The sequence below is a fragment of the Marmota flaviventris genome, chromosome 1 (genome assembly GCF_047511675.1).
Source record: "Marmota flaviventris isolate mMarFla1 chromosome 1, mMarFla1.hap1, whole genome shotgun sequence".
In the NCBI taxonomy this organism is placed as follows: Eukaryota; Metazoa; Chordata; class Mammalia; order Rodentia; family Sciuridae; genus Marmota; species Marmota flaviventris.
Window position 1 is genome coordinate 68,584,288 of NC_092498.1, and position 19,809 is coordinate 68,604,096.

Genomic DNA, 19,809 nt, shown 5'->3' on the forward strand with positions numbered 1-19,809 from the left:
CTGTGATTTCTTCCTCATTTGGTTAAAAGAAGGAACTGAGGAGAAGGTACACAATGGACTTCGCCAAGTACATTATTCAATAAAGTGAGCAGATATGCCAAATGCCTCCATGTCCAATCCATGCTTGCAATCTTATCCAAACCAGCAGCTCACAAAACTCCAGAAACTGAATACAATTAGCAATGAAAGAAGATGTGATTCCACAATGCCTCGAAGAGGTGTATCAACTTTCTTGCGTGCAAATGCGCCCTAGTGACCATACCTCACTGAATACACCTCTGATCAAAACAGGTCAAAAAAGCCTTAGAGTCTTCATACAATGACCCCTAACATCTACCTCAGACACCTCTGTTACAAGATGTATCAGTGTGTAAAACACATCCCCACCAGCCTGCTCAAAACAGTTCCAACTACTCCACTTGAAAGAGTGCTTCACTTTACACCGCAATTATCACAGCTGGAGATGCTGATGCTATTTGCTGAATTCCTGGGATGAAAATGAAAATGAAAGAAATAGCTGTCATTGTATGTCTTTATGCATGTGTGGGAAGCAGTAAATCTAAGAAAAAAATAGTTTTTCACCTTTCCCCTTTATTCTGCAACAATTTTTGCAAATTTCTTCCTTCTAAAAATTACACATTATCAAGCAAAGCTTTGGTGGAAAAAAAGGAACTTTATATTTGTTCCAATTGCTACCTCAAAAATACTATCGCTTGTGCTTCAAATGAGTTACCATATAGCGCCTTCAAGAAAGACTGTCGCAAATCCTAAAGCCAACAAAAGAAATGCTCCAAGGACAATTTTGAAACTGTTTGAAGAACAATATAGAAAACTGACCACTGCAGCAGCAACAATCAGAGATGGAGAGGCAGAGTTGAGGCTATTTCTACATGGCCCAGCAGGCCTGGGGGTATAAACACATTGAAACTGCTGTGATCAACAAACAAAGAATGAACTTGCCTGAAAACTGCAATTTCTGTAGTGTAATTACTCAGGGGCACTTGATCCAAGATGTAGAACGTTCTAACCCTTGAATGCCAAAATCACAGGCATCTCCACCACCTCTCAAAGTCATTCTCTTACTAGCTGTAAAGTGGAAAGCACTTGCTAGAGTAAAAAAAAAAAAAAAAAAAAAAAGTCAAAAAATGCCTTCTGGTCTACATAAGGTACTCTAAGATCAAAACAAAATGGGAATAGAAGGTACATGTGTAAAGTGATATCCACCAAATTTCAGATGAGCCTGGAGGTGGAGCAAATTCCCTGATACCCTCAAGTGTTTTCTTTCCACCATTCCAAAAATTATCTGTTCCCAGGTGACCATATTAATTTTAATTACTAGAGAAAATATCTTATTTTCTACAATGTAAATTCAACTTTTACAAAATGAACCTATGAAAGAATTCTTACAGTGATTTAACTTTGTATTCTGGTTTCTATAACCAATAATCACACCTTTTCCTGGTTGATGTGAAGAAGAGATCTGGCTCATAACATATTGAGAGTATAAATGATGTGAAAAGGAGACTGGGTAATTAAAACTCAAGCATTTGATGGTTTTGCCTGGAAGTTGTCTATGAGCATGCCCGTGGTGATTGTACTAGGACCAGACTTGCATTTACAGAATGGCAGGGTATAGCCTGGGACTTGCATCAGAATCTCAATCATGGCACTTGGGAAGAGAGGCAATGTAATATTGATGCCTCTAAATCATTATTTAAAAATAAATAATATAAATTAGTATCTTGAAGCTATTCAATACCTTGAATAAGCAATCTATTTCCAAATATTTTTCAATTTTAGGGCTGAAGATGGAGCTCAGTGGTAGAGCACTTACCTGTGTGTGTAGCAGGCCTTGGGTTCAATCCCCAGCACTTGAAAAAAAAATAATAATAATAAATGATAATAATAATAATAATAGATGTCCCTTGTGTTTTTCAATTTTCAGACAAAAGATTTGAAGTTTTAACTCCAGGTATACAAGGATCTTTCCCAGTGCTTTTACCATGTAATAATATAAGCATTATAGGATTATAAGAATTTTATCAACATGGAATATCAGCAGATATTTAGGGAGGTTCCTTGCTTATGCCTCATATTTTTCATTCTTTGTTCCCTAATTCATTTATCCATTCCTCCTGCACACATTTAGTGCTAAGGTTAGAACATAATAAGGCAAATTCCAGCTTTCAAAAATCTTATAGTTTCTCTGAAAGAAAAGATCCGGTAGAAAAGCATGTCTATGCATCTACAGACCAGAACTAACTCTGCAAAGTAAGGACTTTCAGTCTCCTAAGCGCCTTTCCTGTCCAACTGCACCCAATGCCCATCTTCCAGCAAAGATGTCCCTAAAGGTAAAGGGGGCAAAGTCACATGTTCTTGCTTCCTCATTTCCATAGCCAAGATTATTTCCTGCAAAGGGTTTAACATTACTTCACTGCCTCTAGCTTTTTGAGTCAGTCTCTCTCTCTCTCTCTCTCTCTCTCTCTCTCTGTGTGTGTGTGTGTGTGTGTGTGTGTGTGTGTGTGTGTTTGGTGTTAACACCCAACTCTAGCAGAAGTAATCAGGCAAGATTTCAGGGTAGGGTGAAACTAAGCTAATTCACACGTGATTTGCAAAGGTGGAAAATAGGGCAATACTGCATATAATATGCTCTGAAAAAAAGGGTGGAGTTTTTTAGAAAAAATAAAATGTCATACATCTATAGGTGGTTTAGTCTAATTTAGGTAAATGAAGTCTGTGATCTGAATTGCAATGATTCTTGTAGTAATCAAGCCATTTAACCAAAACTCAGAAAAACAGCTGACTGATAACACAGTGGTTCCATAGTGGACACAGATTGACTCATTCATTCAAAAAATGTTAACTGAATACCTACTGGATGGCAGGTACTCTACCATTCAAGGCAATAGTTACAGAATACTTTCTACACATTAGACACTACACTAAGCACTCTCCATTAAATGTTCACAATAGCCCTCTGAGATGCACATAAAAAAGTAAAGTGACCAGTAAATAGTGAAGCTGAGACTCCAACTACACAGTCAGACTCCAGGGAATAGTGACACATTGTAGCCCCAGATCTTGGAACTTAGTCTAGACAATGAATCCGAACAAATAAATATGTTGAGGGTGAATCATATTCTAGTAGAGATACACATACAAGTGTTCTGGACTCCAGTACAGGGGTCATTTATCATCAAACATAAGTTATTTATTTACATCCTCTACCACCTCACTTCTTTAATCAAACTTAATAATATAATATAATAGTCTGTCACTCCATAATTTTTTTTTCTAACAAAGGGTCTTTTTTCCTTCTCCCTTGATATTTTTGAGATAATTACATCTGACTTAAAACAACCATTTTTAGAGCCTATTCTAAATGACATTGCTTAAAGGGATGAAAATTCAACTATGTCATTAGGCAGATTAGTCTGTTCAGGTGGGGGCCAGGCAAACTAAAATGCTCTGCAGTTGTGGCTGTGATCAACAAAGGCCCAGAGGCACCAGATCAGTCCCTGTTTCAAGAGAAGAGAAAAATCTAAATTTTTCTCTCAACATTTTACTATTGGATACTGACTCAGAGTTTAGTAAATACCGAGTTTACTAAAAGACACCGAAAACACAGTGCAGGCCAAACAAAACATTTCTTAGGCTAAATTTAAACTGTAGATCTCACTATAATTCCTATTTAAAGATTATAATGTTTAGTTCACACCACTAAGGAGCTCACAACATAGGCCTAGTAATATAGCAATGAAAGATAGGCAAAGAACAATGATTACAATGTGTAAAAAAAGATGAAAAATTCCAAAGAAAAGGAATGAGATACCTAGCATCACAGAGGAATTAGCACTTTCAACTGAGAAACAAACAACAAGGACAGTAGAAGTAATATTTGTGTTGTCATTAAAGGCTATTTTACAGGTGTGACAGGGAAGGAAGGTGATATCAAGTACAAGAAAAATTTGAATAAAGCTGCACAGGTAGAGAATTATGAGTTGTATATGGGCAACAAATAAGGGAGTGATTAGGTTCTATTGTGGATTATGAAGGGTTAGGGTGAAAGATGTGAAGGGCAAAGCAACCATATTGTGTAGAACTGAGAAATTTATAGCAGTACTTTATTCTGTAGGGTGTTGCTCCATGTCATACCAATTCACTAGAGGTTAGTTATCCTTAAATAAAGTAAATTAATCAAAATAAAACTTGATAATAAAATAATTGTAGTAAGTGTATATACTATTTTAATTTCTGGATGGTTCTCAAAGCAGATTCACCAATACTAAGAACTAACCCCTATGTCTAGTCATAAAAAATGCTTAACCTAATCCAGCTTGTTTGATTACAAAACTATTTTTTATTAGAATATTCCTATAAGTATTGCTGGATGCAACAGGAAAGTCATTTAAGCCTTCATTCAATGGAGTAATGGGATACTGGTGATTGTGGAAAGAAGAAGAGTGAACCAAAAAAGGAGGAGATGGGGTACAGAAAACAGCAGAAGGCTATGAAAATAGGCTAGGGTGGTAATTATGGCTTCGTATCACATAGCACTCTCTAAATACTGGACACCATTTGAAGTGCAGCTCGTACTCTACATTTCCTAATGAGGACTAAACTGGGATAATAGCAGAAACCAATATCTAATTGAAAGGCAAAGGTGGACAAGCCAGCATTCACCACCATGCCTTCAACCCTCCCAGTTTCCTCTCACTTTTCTACTGTCCCTGACTTTTTTTTATCTAGCACTGGTACAAAATTCGCCCCTCAACTTCAGTTTGAAAGAAAACAAGCTTTTGAAATTTGAATGATGCTACTAAATAACTTTTGTTCAATGGAGCTTCATCCCCTTCTCCTTAGTGTTCTCTGTCCCTTTTTAAAACATATGTTACTAGCTAGACTAACAGAAATTTTGTGGTTAATAGCATGGAGCTAGTAGGGGGTATGTAATGTAGGATGAGACTTAGTGCCCAAATCCCACTATCCCTTTTTCCTTTCCTAGGTTCTAAACACATAAGGGCCAAGAGTAAATAAATTTCAATTTCTGTTAATAACTGAGCAAGTACCTGATCTTTTCTCCCATCATCTTCCTTCAAAAAGACTTATCTAATATTACAGCTGGGCCTAGGGCCAGAAGACAAAATGTTTTGGTTTCTCACAACGGTCATCTCAATGGCTTGATCTTGAGAGCAGATTTCAAGCCTACTATCTAAACATCCATGTGTGTGAGTGAGTGGCAGGTCTCCCTTCCCCATCTGCAGGTGGAACAGAGAACCCAGGGCAGGGTGAGAACTGCTGAGGCAAGTCCCAATGGTCTGTAGAGCCTGGAGACTGGAAGTACAAAGGTGGGCATAAAGATGGCCAGGGCCAGTACTAAAAAATTAGCCTCTCCATCATTTAGCCACTGGAGTAGAAGAACTCCTGCTCATGAGGGCTATTTTAAATGCTATCATCCTGTCCCTTGGGGAACAAGGTCCTGTAAATGTCAAACTTCACCAATTGAACCTGCAGTTCTCCTCCTCTGCAGAGGAAAATAAAATGGTGGGAAAGGATGGAAACCAGGGAACAAAAGTTCCTTTTTTCCTGGAGCTAAGGCTAAAACATAATCTGAGAACAAAAATGTATTTTTCTCTAAAGTATATCATTTTAGGAAAGCTGGACAAACCTCCTATCCAAATTTCTTTCTCCACTAACATATCAGATTCCATCATTACTAATTTATTCATTATGGGGTTTGATATTGCCTTTAACTGGGATCTCTTGAACTGACAGTCCCTGAAGGGGTAAGACACACAGTGTCCAGTGCGTGGATGAGAATTGGCTTTGCTTGAGCCTACACAGTGGAGTGGATATTAGAAACAAAGAATGATGAGAACAAAAGGGGAAGGGGAAAAGGAAGGAGAAAAGCCTGAAGAAGAAATTGCATTAACTCCCTACTAACACCTGGTTGGATGCTGACATGTGAGTACCATGATTCTCACATTTACTACTAACTGCTGACTTCCTCCATCTGTTTAAAAGAGACTGTTGAGTGAAGATCTGGATGTTGGAAATGCCACCTTCCCTTGTTTTACAGCAAAAACATGGGATAGGAAAAGTGGGAGTTTATGCAAGAAAGACATGGAGATATACATACATAATTTTTAAGCATATGGGATATGTAGGTCACCACAACCAGTTAAACTAATCTACTTTATTCAGTTAAATTAATCTACTTTATTAATTTAACACAATATGGAGAAGAGCAGAAATGGGACTCAAAAGGACCGAATGGAATTCTGGGGTTGATCAATTTCCAAGAGTATTTTCTAAAAAGGGAACAAGATAACCAGATTTATGATTCCCTTTATACCATTATTTTCAGAATGATTCAAAATAGAAATTGTGGCATGAGGAAGAGGAGAAATTTTTAAAATCGTAACTTTTCACTTTGTCACTTTAATTATTTCCTGTAGGACAGAAACTCTTTCAAGATGATGTAGGCTTGGAACTTCTTAGCAATGTGTGGATATGCTTGATGACCTGACAAGGTCGCTTGAAATCTTATGGTTCAATAATGCAACCCCTCTCTGTAAAAAGAGAAGTCTAAGCGATGCTATGGTAGTTTGGGAAGCACATGACAACTTAACAATAGACCAGTGAGCAGGCAGGAGAAGTAATTTATTTTCCCTTGTATTCTCTTTACATGATACTACACAGGGAGTCAAATACATGTCTATGCATGCATCAGGCAAAAGAATAGAAATTAATTTGTTTCACCCATGGAAATTTCAGTGACTGCATGCTAAGCCTCTGTGCTTATCTTTGGCACGTTCATCCTCAGAGACTGAATAGAATTTCTGCTGTTCTGCTTTTTATATAAAGAAGTCTATTGTTTGCTTAAAAATGGGAAAGCTCGTTTTATTAAGTATTCTCGTTACTGTGATTGCTTTCTTCAGACTATTAGCTGTGCTACCGACTTTCAAATCCTTTCTTCGTAGTTTGCACTGCTGACTTACTGGAGCATCTCTGAATGGGATTTTCTCAGCCGTTTTCACCTTCTGTCCGTATCACATTTCACTCTTCTGCACACTTAAGTCTATAGTACGGCAGGTGGAGAAGCAATTTAAGGACAGAACAAAGTTAAACATATGCCTCCTTCTTAAAAAAAAAAAAAAGTATGGATATGTATTTCTATCCAATTTTAACTTGGGGAAACCCTTCTGTTTTTCCCCCTCTTCATTTTTATTTATGCTCTGCTCCATGACCCTAGTCACATTCAGAAACAAGAGGACAGATTGACTTTGTCTTCAGAATTCACAATTTCTCTTTACAAATTGAAATCCTTGGTAAGTGTTGCAAAGTCACATAGTATTCTTGGACATTCAGGTTTGTGCTGGGGCTAGAAATCAAATGGAGAGACTTCCCACAGAGACCCCACTTAACTCTTACTCACCACAGGTATTCTTGCTGTGAGTTGGCTCTAAAAGGCTGTATATCTCCTACTCCTGCTACAGATAAGAATGTGCTTTTTCCTGGAAGGTGATTGACAAGAAGGAGATGTCCATGGTTTTACAAAAGATAGATAAAGGGGAACTTTGAAGATCTGGGCAAAATGAGGTCTGTGGTCAAGACAGGATTAAGGGGCACTGAAGCTCCTGTGAGGCTGCTCATGAATGGGGAAAGGAGATTCCTGCAAAGGAGAATATCAAAGGAAGTGTGTAAGCTGGAAATGACTGGAGGGGGTGGAAAAGACAGGTAACAGTAACGTGAGATGGGAAGACCATAAAGAATTCATCTGGTATAGGCACTTTCCATTTACAAAGGGGATTGAGATTTTTGAAATATATCTAGAAGTTCAAAGCAAGCATTTCTCAAATTCAGCATTGGTGACTCTGTGGGTCAGGCATTCATTTATTCTGAGGGTATGTCTTGTGCTTTGTGGGATGTTCAGCTGAATGCCACTGTTATACTCCTGCCCACCAGTCACTCTCAACTTTGGCTATATAATAGGATATCAAAATTTGTCTCAAGACTCATTTCCTTTAAGGCTCATATTTGACTGGTCTGTGTTTATGTTTATCAGGCATTAGTATGATTTCTAAGTTCCTGAGATGATTCTAATAAATCTAATGATCTATTTAGGAAACAATTACTAAAAACCTACTATGTGCCCAGCACTGATTTCGAAGAGAGAACAAAGATGTCATTATCCCTGTTGTAGGCTTAGGATTTGATGAGAAAGGCACACAGTGGATACTCTTCAAATGTACTACCATGAATTCCCTTAAAGTTAAATGCACATCACACCATCAGCACAGAGAAAGATCTTTGTTCATGGATTAATGACACACTGTTGTTTTGAAATCTGAGAACCTCAGATTTTAGAGTTACATGTTCATAATCTTAGAGTAGACAAAAAATAACAGAGTAAGAAAGATACTAATCAAAAAGTGAAAAATTGATAAATTGGAAACTGGACATAAAATTAATAATTTATTGGGTATTAAAATTAATAATATGAGTTTATTGGACAACACTACCAAGCAAGTGAAAAGACAAGCCAGAGAGTGGGAACAGAGAGTTGCAACACATATTTGAAAAGGCTTGTTTCCAGAATATATAAAAAATTCTGCCAAATTTTAAAAGTCAGAAAATCAATGAAGGTGAGATTTGAAAAGGCACTTTATAAAAAAATACTTCCAACTATGTAATTAACTTGTGAAAGAGTACTCAACATTAAGTATAAGGAAAGCACGATTACCAACCCCACCCCCCAGTGATATGGTAGATACCACATTTCCATCAGAATGTCTAAAATGACTAACATTAAGAATATGAAGCAACTGGAACTCAAAATCTTACAACTCTATTATATGTGTGTGTGTATTATATGTGTGTAACTCATACATGTGTAAACTAGTAGATGAATAAAAAAATGATCATTGCAGCATGTAGCAGATGTCAGTATATCACCCATATCTCCTTACCTATCACATTCCTGCATTCTCATTCATGCTAATAGTCTTTAAACAAAAGTATCTGTGATTCTCTGCTTGGGACATTTGTTTGGCCACAGGAGCTCTACCTATAACTAGAAAATGCCAGAAGTCCCCTAAAGTTAACACTCCTGGAGCAGCCATCAACCAATGACAAATAAGGGTTGTCTCATCCATGCTGGTGCGTAAGTTGGGGTATTATAAGAAAGGCACACGATGGATACTCTTCTAATGTACTGGCATTACATTACCCCAACTCCCATTCTACACTGCCTCCCAATGGGCCACAGTAAGCCAGATATCTACCTGCCCTCACTTATCAATGCATGCTTTATTGGATTTGGATTCCTTCTGACCTATGTCTTCATTTTTTACTTTCCTTACCTCCCAAATCAATAGCTCAAGCTCAAATTTAGTTTAGAGGCTTGCTTCTGGGATAATCCAACTAAAGACAGAACATTATTTGTACAAGCTAATAGAAAATTTTTGAAAGAAGTGTCCACCAACAGAACAATAAAAAAATAAATTTGGCACATCTTAATTAAATGCTATGCATCATTAAAAATTAACCAACTAGAGCGTCTCATTACTACATGAATAAATCTCACAACACTTCATTTTGAACAAAAGATGTGAGATACAAAACAAGACCTACTTTATGGTTACATTAGTATAAAACTTCGACATCAGGCAAGAGTAGTACATGATTGGTATGGGAGTAATTATATCCTTTCCATAAAGACATTGTGTTTGTGAAGCAATAGCCCTGACAACTCAGAATGTGACTTTATTGGGAATAGATTCTTCACAGAAATAACCAAATTAAAGAGTTCATTCATGTGGGCCCTAATCCAGTATCACTAGTGTCCTTATAAAATGGGGAAAATTGGACACACAGACAGGGAGCTCACCTCCTAAAGGTGGAAAATTGTAGTGATGCATCTGTCAGCCAAGGGACACAAAAGATTGCTGACAACCACTTTATGATGAAGGTGGTTAATTATTCCATGTTTATCTTCTGATAAACATGGAACAGATTCCCACACACACTCTCAGAGGACACAACCCGGCCAACACTGTGATTTTTGATACAGAACTGTGAGACAACAAATCTCCGTCGTTTTAAGTCACCCAGTTTATGGTACTTTGTTATGACAGTCCTAATGTACTAATCACTAGTAGTGTATTAGCCCCAGGTTAACTCTGTAAGGGAATGGAAGAGAGCTCTTTTCAAAAGTCATAGCACTTTAAAAAAAATACAATGCACTTTTTTGTATCTTTTCTCAAAAACTCACCTTACCTGTGCATATTACGTTCTTTTCAAGTACCTAAGGCTTCTAAGTGATGTTCTGTTCCAAATGCTGCACTTGGTCAATAACTGAGAAATGCTTCAGCCATTTTGTTCCTAATTAGTATGGAAATTACTGCCAGCCAGGGATTCACTCTTATTTCCTATTTTCTTGCTGCATAATGTTTGTAAAACAAAGGATTTTGGTTTCATACCTCTAAACCTCTAATGTGGTCTTTCAAGGGAGATGCCATCTTCTGTCTTTTCACCTACATGTTTATTACATTTCTTCAGATTAGTTCACACTTTAGTGAGGCCCCAGTTGTCCAACTGGAGCCATGTTGCTGCTAGTAGATTTTGCAGTCTTCATTAGTACTTACAAGTGTGACCCCTGGCAGTGGAGGCAATGGTCCCATTGCTGAAGGCCTCTTATGAGCCACATTATTGTCTTACCTTAATTGGACTTTGTCTGAGAAAAAAAAAAATATAAAGAACCAATTTAAGTTTGTCCTGCCATTGACCTATGATATTTCTAAGAAATAGTTTTGACTCATCTCTACGCAATGGGTCCTAGGAGGGCTGGTCATCTTGGTATTAAAAGTTTAAAATAAATTCATTCAATGCTGAGATTGGAACTAATTGGATAATGAGCTACACTGAGAAATCTTTCCCTTGACCCGAGGCCAAAACAGGTACCTTCTGAAAGTGAGGTCCTCATTTCGAGGCATTAGAGTGATAAGGGACTTGGAATCTGATTTTGGAGAATTTGTAAATTCTTTTTTAAAGAAAATCTACCATTTTCTGATTGTTCTTTCTTCCCCCTTTTAGTGCGGGCTCTTTCATGCTACTGTAATACCAGTGAAAGGTGAAGTGATTTGTTTTTCCATTCTGAATAATGCTTGTTCTCTTGGTGAGACCCAAGTTGAGAAATAGCAAACTCCCCAGAGTTTTCTCACACACACAAAAAAGCTGTATGACTGCTGGAGAATCATGGTTCCAGTTCACTGACCTTAGCCATTTTCCTAGTGAGTCATTTAACAGGGAGGCAACTCTAAATGCATCAGGAAGGCAATGGGATCAGTACAGCAGGGCCTCTGCTCTGCCACTTGAAGTCACTCCAGAGACACCCAAGAGTTTGCCAAGAGCACCCAAAGCCAGTGTGTGTTTGTGATCACCGTTCAAGAACAGAACTATTCTCACTTGTAGAGTATTTGACAGATATGGTTCACCTTTTCCATTCTAGTGTAGATACTTGCAACCCTGTATTCCAAACTAAGAATCGGGGCACTTCTTTTGGCAATGAATTTTGCTTAGAATTTGTAATGGGTTCATTTGAAGTATTTTAATGTATTTATATATATATATATATATATATATATATATATATATATATATATATATATATAATTTATTTATTTTTGCATTGCAATTCTTTTTTTTTGTGATTACTTCTTCCACTTTATTTTTTAAAATTTATTTTTGCATTATAATTCTTAAGATACCATTATACCATAATTTATCATATCTCTGATTATGTATGTTGACACCAAATTCACATCTTCATACATGTATTTTATATAATGATGAGAGTCTCCTTTCAGCATCCATGCTATTCCCTTTCTCTCTTTCCCTCTCACCCCTATTCCCTATCTAGAGGTAATCTTCCTCCCTTGCTCTCTGTCTCAACCCCATTTTGAGTCACCCCCCTTATATCAGAGAAGACATTCGGCATTTGTTTTTGGGGGGATTAGCTAACTTCACTTAGCATAATCTTCTCTAATGCTATCCATTTCCCTGCGAATGCCATGATCTTATTCTTTTTTATTGCTGAGTAATATTCCATTGTGTATAAATGCCACTTTTTTTTTATCCATTCATCTACTGAAGGGCATCTAGGTTGGCTCCACAGTTTAGCTATTGTGAATTGTGCTGCTATATACATTGATGTGGCTGTGTCCTAAAGGATTTAGACACTGGACCACATTTTGTTACATATTTTACAATTCAACCAAATAAATTTCATGATGGGTAAACATTTATTAAACAATAACATTCCACCCAAAGTACTATTTATTTATTCATCACAAAATGATATTGTATCACAAATGCTTCTCAAGCATTATTATAATTTTCAAGCAATTGTTATATTTGCAGCAGTATTATTTTCGTGATTTATGTACTTTATAAACTGTTCTGCCTGACCTTACTCAATGATTCTATTTTAACCTTATTTTTTTTTTTTTTTGTAAAATAAGACATGGACATGATTTTTACTAACATAAGACATTTTAGAGAAAGAAAAGTCTTTTGCCTCACCTTTCCCCAAACCATGTCCACTGCCCACCAGGTGCCTTTTGACTCTTGAACTATCCTCTGTGTTCTCTTTCTGTTGATTCAATGCTGAAATTCCAGTGTGATCCTTTTCCTATTATATTTTCTAATTTGTTCCAAGAATTTTGTTCAAAGTTCAAGAGTTTGCTCATATTAATCTTTCAATCCTTATATGAAATTTCTGTTTTTGCTATGTCATTTCCAAAAGCTCATTCTTATTCTCTATACCTCTTTGAGATGATCCTGCACCTATCTCAGAGACATAATCTCTTTATTCTTCTCTCTGGATATATTAATGTTTTAAAGGCTTTGTCTTTCCTCCCTGCATCTTCTCTATTTTCTCCAAGTTTCTTCTCTGTTTTGCTTTGGATATTTTTTCCCCGTCTCTCTCTTTCAGATTAGAAGTCTGCTAAAGTGCCTGGTTATATTTGTCCATTTAAGTTTTCCTTTTAATTATTTAATTTTTGAGTAGATAAAATATCTGAATGCTTTAAGATGCAGAAAGTATGAGAGGACATTCACTAAAGTTTCTCTCCTATCTTTGCTTCACTACCCTGTTACTTATAAATATATTTTTCTTACAAGGAAGCCTGTCTGCTCCCCCCATCTCTTTCCTGTAGGTAACCACTAATCTTAGGCATGCTTCCAGAATTCCTTTATACATAGAAAAGAAGAATATATTGTTTTCCCTATTTATTTAATACATAACAAACTGAACACCTGTGTTTTTTTGTTGTTGTTGTTTTGTTTTGTTTTGTTTTTGTTACCCGTAGCAATGTGACTTTTAGGTTTTTTATCATGTCCATACTTCACAACACAGAACACTTCCTCATTTCTTTTCATACCTAGGTAATGTTCTGCTGTATTTATTATGAATGCAATCTGTTGATAAACAACTGGGCCATTTGCAACTTTTTTTCTATTACAAACAGTACTTCAGTAAACAACATTATAAAACATCATTCACACATAGGCAAATCTATGAAATACATATCACAAATTAAAATTACTGAGTCAAAAGCTAAAGCATCTGTCATTTTGAAAATCTTGTCAATATCCTCAGGTAGAGGTGAACAAATTTATACACCCAAGAGCAGGGTAAGAGTTCCTGCTTCACTATAGTCTAATTAATAGAACACATGTTGCAAATGCAAAATAGTTCTACTGCATATTAGTTTCCTATAGCTGCTGTGACAAATTGCTACAAAGTTGGTGGGTTAAAGAAACATACACTTACTATTTAACATTTCTGGAGGTTAGAAGTCCAGAATGGTTGTTACTGGGCTGAAAAGCAAAGTTCCCACAGGGCTGCATTCCTTCTTGAGGGCCCAAGTGCAGAATCCCATTTTTTCTGTCTTTCCATTTCTATCAGCTGCCCATATACAAAGACCCTTCTATATTCAAAGCCAGCAAGGTCAATCTAGCCCTCCTCCTATTCATCACTCTGACACTGGCACTTCTGCCTATTTCTTTCATATTTAGGGATCCTGATTCATTACATTGGGTTTATCCAGATAAAACAAAATAATCTACCTACTGTGAGTCAGCTGATTTGCAACCTTAATTCCATCTGCAACCTAAATTCTTTATTGTTGGCTAGCATAACATTCTCAGGCTCTGGAAGATAAGAACATGGGCATCTTTGAAGGACTATTATTTTGCCTCTGACAGTTTGATTTTCTATATTTTGACTACTGTTAAGCATAGTCTCATGTTTAAGAATGACTTGATTATCCTTCTTATGAAATATGTTTTCATATCCTTTGATAATTTTTCTATTGTGTTATCATAATCCATCATATATTAGAAACTTACCCATTTTCTTCAATATGAGTTGTAATTTGTTCTCTCTGTTATGTTTGTTGTTAATTGGGATTTTTTAAACTTATATGGTTACGTTTTGTAATGTTTCTGCACTTTTGGTAGTAGTTAAAAAGAATTTCTCCCACTCTGATGTTAATTCGCCTGTTTTATTTCTAGAAGTTTATAATGGTTTTATTTTTCACATATAAAACTGTGATCCTTTCAGAACTAATTTGGGTATAAGGTAGGAGATACCAATTCAATTTTTTTTGCAATTCACCAAACAGTTGCCTAATATTGTGTATTAAATTTCTTGTTTGAGATGCCACCTTTATCATATGCAAAATTCTAGCATGTACTGGGTCAACTTATAAATATCTTGTTGTTACTCTGTCGGTTTCTCCATGTATTCACGAGGGAGTATCACCTTGACAAACCTGTCCTAACTATGTGTGTCTAAATACCACAGAAACTGGCACAATTCCTCTTCTAAGTCCCAGGAAAGAGTAAAGACAGGCAGTGTGAAATAGTAAGCACACAGTGGATCAGAGTAGGTGGCATAAAAATAAGTGATCACAGACTCACAGACTGGACCTCAGCCAAATGGAAAGCTTCAGGCACATCATGAAGCTTTACACACTAATAACCACAACCTAGCATCCATAGTTGGGAAGTCAGCAGGCTAACTCAGAAACTGACATATTAAATGAAACTTCCCTTCTGAGTCAATGTCTTTCTCTAGAGCTCTATTACTTGAGTGTAACATTTCTATGACACTTAATACATGCAAACTAAGATGTACTAAGAATAAATTGTACTAGAGAAACTTAAACAAAATGTGATCAAGGCCAGATGTGCTGCACACACATGTAATCCCAGCGACCTGAGAGGCTGAGGCAGGAGGGTTAAATGTTTGAGGCTGGCCTCAGCAACTTAGCAAGGACCTGTCTCAAAATAAAAAAGCAGGTTGGGGATGTAGCTCAGTGGTTAAGTGCCCCTGGGTTCAAATCCCAGTACAAAAAAAGGTTATCAAGGTGGCAACACATGTCAGCGAGAGAGACATGACAAACTGCAACAGAAGAGAAGTGTTCTGCTGCTCTGAAGGACTTGCAGGGAAATATAGGAAAGGGACAGCATTGAGAGTGGACCAATTTATAGATTGCTGCTGACCCTTCCCACTAAGGAATAAACTTTAACCTAGATATTTACCTAGATCCTACATACTGTTGGTAACTTTAAGATATCTAGGTGTTTATGTAGAAGGGAATATGCTATATATAGATACATACAAATATATTCCAAAACAATAAATATAACATTTTACTGTTTTGGACAAATATACTCTAAAACAGTAAAATATTAGGGTTGAAGAATTCCTAGTGTGTGTCAATTTTTTTCTCTGTGTTTCATCTGAACTTTTTAAAAGAATTATATCATACATCTATAATGAGAAAATTTTTCCTAAATTATTCTGAAATTCTATTAATTTTATAGTTTTATGCAAATATTTAAGATGTGAGATATTTTGTGTGTGGGGGGGGAGGTGTACTGAGGATTGAATCCAGGACACTCCACCATTGAGTATGCCATAGGTCCTTTTTAATTTTTATTTTGAAACAAGGTCTTGGCTAAGTGGCTGAGCCTAGCCTCAAACTTGTGGTCCTCCTGCCTCAGTCTTCCCAGTCACTGGGATTGTAGGCATGCTCCACCATACCCCACAAGGATTAGAAACATTTGGATAGCTATACATAAATATATAATGAGACATGAAATTATATCCTATTCCCATTGAGAAATATTTCAAGAAAAGAATATTTGCACACCACACAGAGGATGACGACCTGTTTGCCAGTTCCTCTGTTACACAATAAGCTCCTCTGAAGGCAGCACTGTATTGTACAGATTTTTATCACTGGCATTTGGCACCCACTAGACACTCAGTAATGTTAAGTGAATTTATGAATGCATAAGTACTCTAGTAGCTTTTGATGTGTAATTTTCAATGTTAACTCATGAATTATGTCAGCCTTGGAGTCTCTGTTCTGTTACTGCAACTTTGCTAAGTGTGTGACATAAAGCAATTGACTGATCACATATAAGACACCTAAACAAGTGTTCCTTTTTTTCTCTTTCATTCTACCTATCACAGCTCCATTCAACCCAAATAAAGGTGCAGATAGCATCGTCAAGTTTGACACTTTTGGAGATGGAATGGGACGATACAACGTGTTCAATTTCCAGTTTGTGGGTGGAAAGTATTCCTACTTGAAGGTTGGTCACTGGGCAGAAACCTTATCATTAGATGTTGACTCTATCCACTGGTCCCGGAACTCAATCCCCACTTCCCAGTGCAGCGACCCCTGTGCCCCCAATGAAATGAAGAACATGCAACCAGGGGATGTCTGCTGCTGGATTTGCATCCCATGTGAGCCTTACGAATACCTGATTGATGAGTTTACCTGTATGGACTGTGGGCCTGGGCAGTGGCCCACTGCAGACCTATCTGGATGCTTTGATCTTCCTGAGGACTACATCAGATGGGAAGATGCCTGGGCCATTGGCCCAGTCTCCATTGCCTGCCTGGGGTTTATGTGTACGTGCATGGTTGTAACTGTGTTTATCAAGCACAACAACACACCCTTGGTCAAAGCATCAGGCCGGGAACTCTGCTACATCTTGCTGTTTGGGGTTAGCCTGTCATATTGCATGACATTCTTCTTCATTGCCAAACCATCACCTGTCATTTGTGCTTTGCGCCGGCTGGGGCTGGGGACTTCCTTTGCTGTCTGTTATTCAGCCCTGCTGACCAAGACAAACTGCATCGCCCGTATCTTCGATGGGGTCAAGAATGGCGCTCAGAGGCCCAAATTCATTAGCCCCAGTTCACAGGTTTTCATCTGCCTGGGTCTGATACTGGTGCAAATTATAGTAGTGTCTGTGTGGCTCATCCTGGAGGCTCCAGGCACCAGGAGGTATACTCTTCCAGAGAAGCGGGAAACAGTCATCTTAAAATGCAATGTCAGAGATTCCAGCATGCTGATCTCTCTTACCTATGATGTGATCCTGGTGATTCTATGCACTGTGTATGCCTTCAAAACAAGGAAGTGCCCGGAAAACTTCAATGAAGCCAAGTTCATAGGTTTTACCATGTACACCACCTGCATCATCTGGTTGGCCTTCCTCCCTATATTTTATGTGACATCGAGTGACTATAGAGTAAGTTATTGATTGCTTTTTTTCTTTTCTTTGTTTTAACTAGTTTCTTCATTCCTTTGTTGTTTTACCTTTTCAATGTTGCAGAGTGTAGAAGTGAAAATAGAACGTTTTTTATTTCATCTCAGGAGTAAATTGAATAAATGCAAATGCCAAGATGAACCTTGAGATTATATGTAACACTTAATCAAGTATGTTTTTAAAGTATTTCATTAGAATGTGTCTTGTTCAGAGCACTGTGCTAGGCACAGTGGAGAAAATAAATGTAAATGCTATCATTCAAGCAATTCATAATTTAGTAGTAAAGGAAATGTAATACATACACATGAATTTTTTAAATTAAATTTTAAAAGCAATTTATAAGAAAATAAGACATAATCACTAAGAACTTAATGAGAATCCTTCAATTAGACAGAAAAGAACTTAGCTACAAATTAAAAACACACTTGTGACATTAATACAGAACCAGTTTAAAGATTGAAACATTTTATTATGCTTTATTACTTCTCTAAAACAGATTAATATGTAATGTTAATTTGCTATGCCTTTTCTAAAACTTTAGTTTCACATACAAATATGTTATGTGTGTATAATAGAGACCAAGAATCCATGAAATACTCAAATATTTTACTGTGCATATACAAGTTACCTAAGTAAGTCATACAGTTTAAATTTCTGGACTCCCATATAATTACTACCTCTTCTAAAAGTAAATTCATCATTCCATCATAATTTCTCAAACTGTTTAAACCATTCATTAGTTATTTTTAACATTGAAAATTCTGACTTTAGTATCTTACATTGGGTAAGTATAAGAATTTTTTCTCCTTGGGCAACTGGTTTTTATTCACTATATTTTTTAAGTCCTCAGAGATTAAAATTTTCTAGAAGCATACTAGTTTCCTAGTTATACCATGAGTTCACAAAATGAAATGCCCCATAGGTATAATAACCCCCAAATCTTCTGTTTGCCAGCAATTCTTACATTGCCAAAACCTAGAAAATTGCATCCCAAAAGGAAGACAAAGCAGATATAAAATTTCAGATAGGAAGGAAAAAATTCAAAATATTATGGTGGCTACAGTTAATAACATCCTTAGTAAATCACTAAGAGACTGAGATTTTAGGTGTTCTCAACACACACACACACACACACACACACACACACAATGATAAGTATGTGAGACACTGCATATCAATTAACATGATTTAACCCTTCTTCAGTATATGCATACTTGAACACATCATATTGTATGTGATATACATATACAATTTTTGTCAATTAAAATATTTTTTAAAAAAGAAAAATCAAAAGAAAATGACAAAGGAAGAAAAATCTATTCAAAGCATTGGATCAAGAAGTTGGCAAAACTTAACCTATATAGTTTATTTAAATTATTCACAACTATGTGAATCAAACCTGTGGAGTGCACTAATGAATGAATGATAAAAATTGAGACCCTAAGTTCATCATTGGAGTAATGGCCAAGCATTTTAAGACTAACCATAAAAAATTTGAAAATCTTTAAGAGGTAACATTTGTACTGGATCAGCAAAATCAAAGGAAAGAATATATGAACCACAGGAGAGTTTGAACTTTCAGAGTTTGAGGATTAAAAGACTACCATTAATGTATTTTAATGACCTATCCCATCTTTGGTCTTTACACACTCATTCATGCCTATAGATCTTCAGGAATATACATTTCATATATGCTGAAGAGACCAAGCATGAAATAATTTGGGATTAACATAGAATAGTTTATAATTAAACTGGTGATACAAACTCAATATCTCTGGATTTCAAAAAACAGATCATTAAGAGCTTAGTCTCTCCAGGGATACTTCTTGAAGATGTAGGATTTTACCCCATACCTTGGTGGACAGGTACAATTAAGGAAGGCTGAGACATGACAGGAATAAATCAAACCAGAAGGCAGTTATATTTTTCCTACTCATTGGAAAATGAGTTGCGGGGAGGGTGGGTCTAGTGAAAACTGAATGGGAACTGTCAATTTGGCCAGATTATACCAGCAGGGAATTTCATTTAGATAATGATTAAGGGCTTTGAATCTTGAGTTCTTAAAAATTTTTCTTGCTTTCTTTTGGTTGGTTGATACTTAGACAAAAAGAGACATGATGAAAGGTAAGAGAGCAAGTATTCACAATTCCTTCCTTCCTGATCAACTTACTC

General features: G+C 36.6%; 1 protein-coding gene across 1 annotated transcript in view; it reads left to right on the forward strand.

The window, feature by feature from the left end:
* Grm3 (glutamate metabotropic receptor 3) overlaps positions 1–19,809 on the forward strand; it is an 84,982-nt gene that overhangs the window by 43,570 nt on the left and 21,603 nt on the right. The window contains exon 3 of the mRNA XM_027932726.2: positions 16,553–17,619. Within this exon, the coding sequence (XP_027788527.1) occupies positions 16,553–17,619 (1,067 nt within the window). The remainder of the gene's footprint in view (positions 1–16,552; positions 17,620–19,809) is intronic.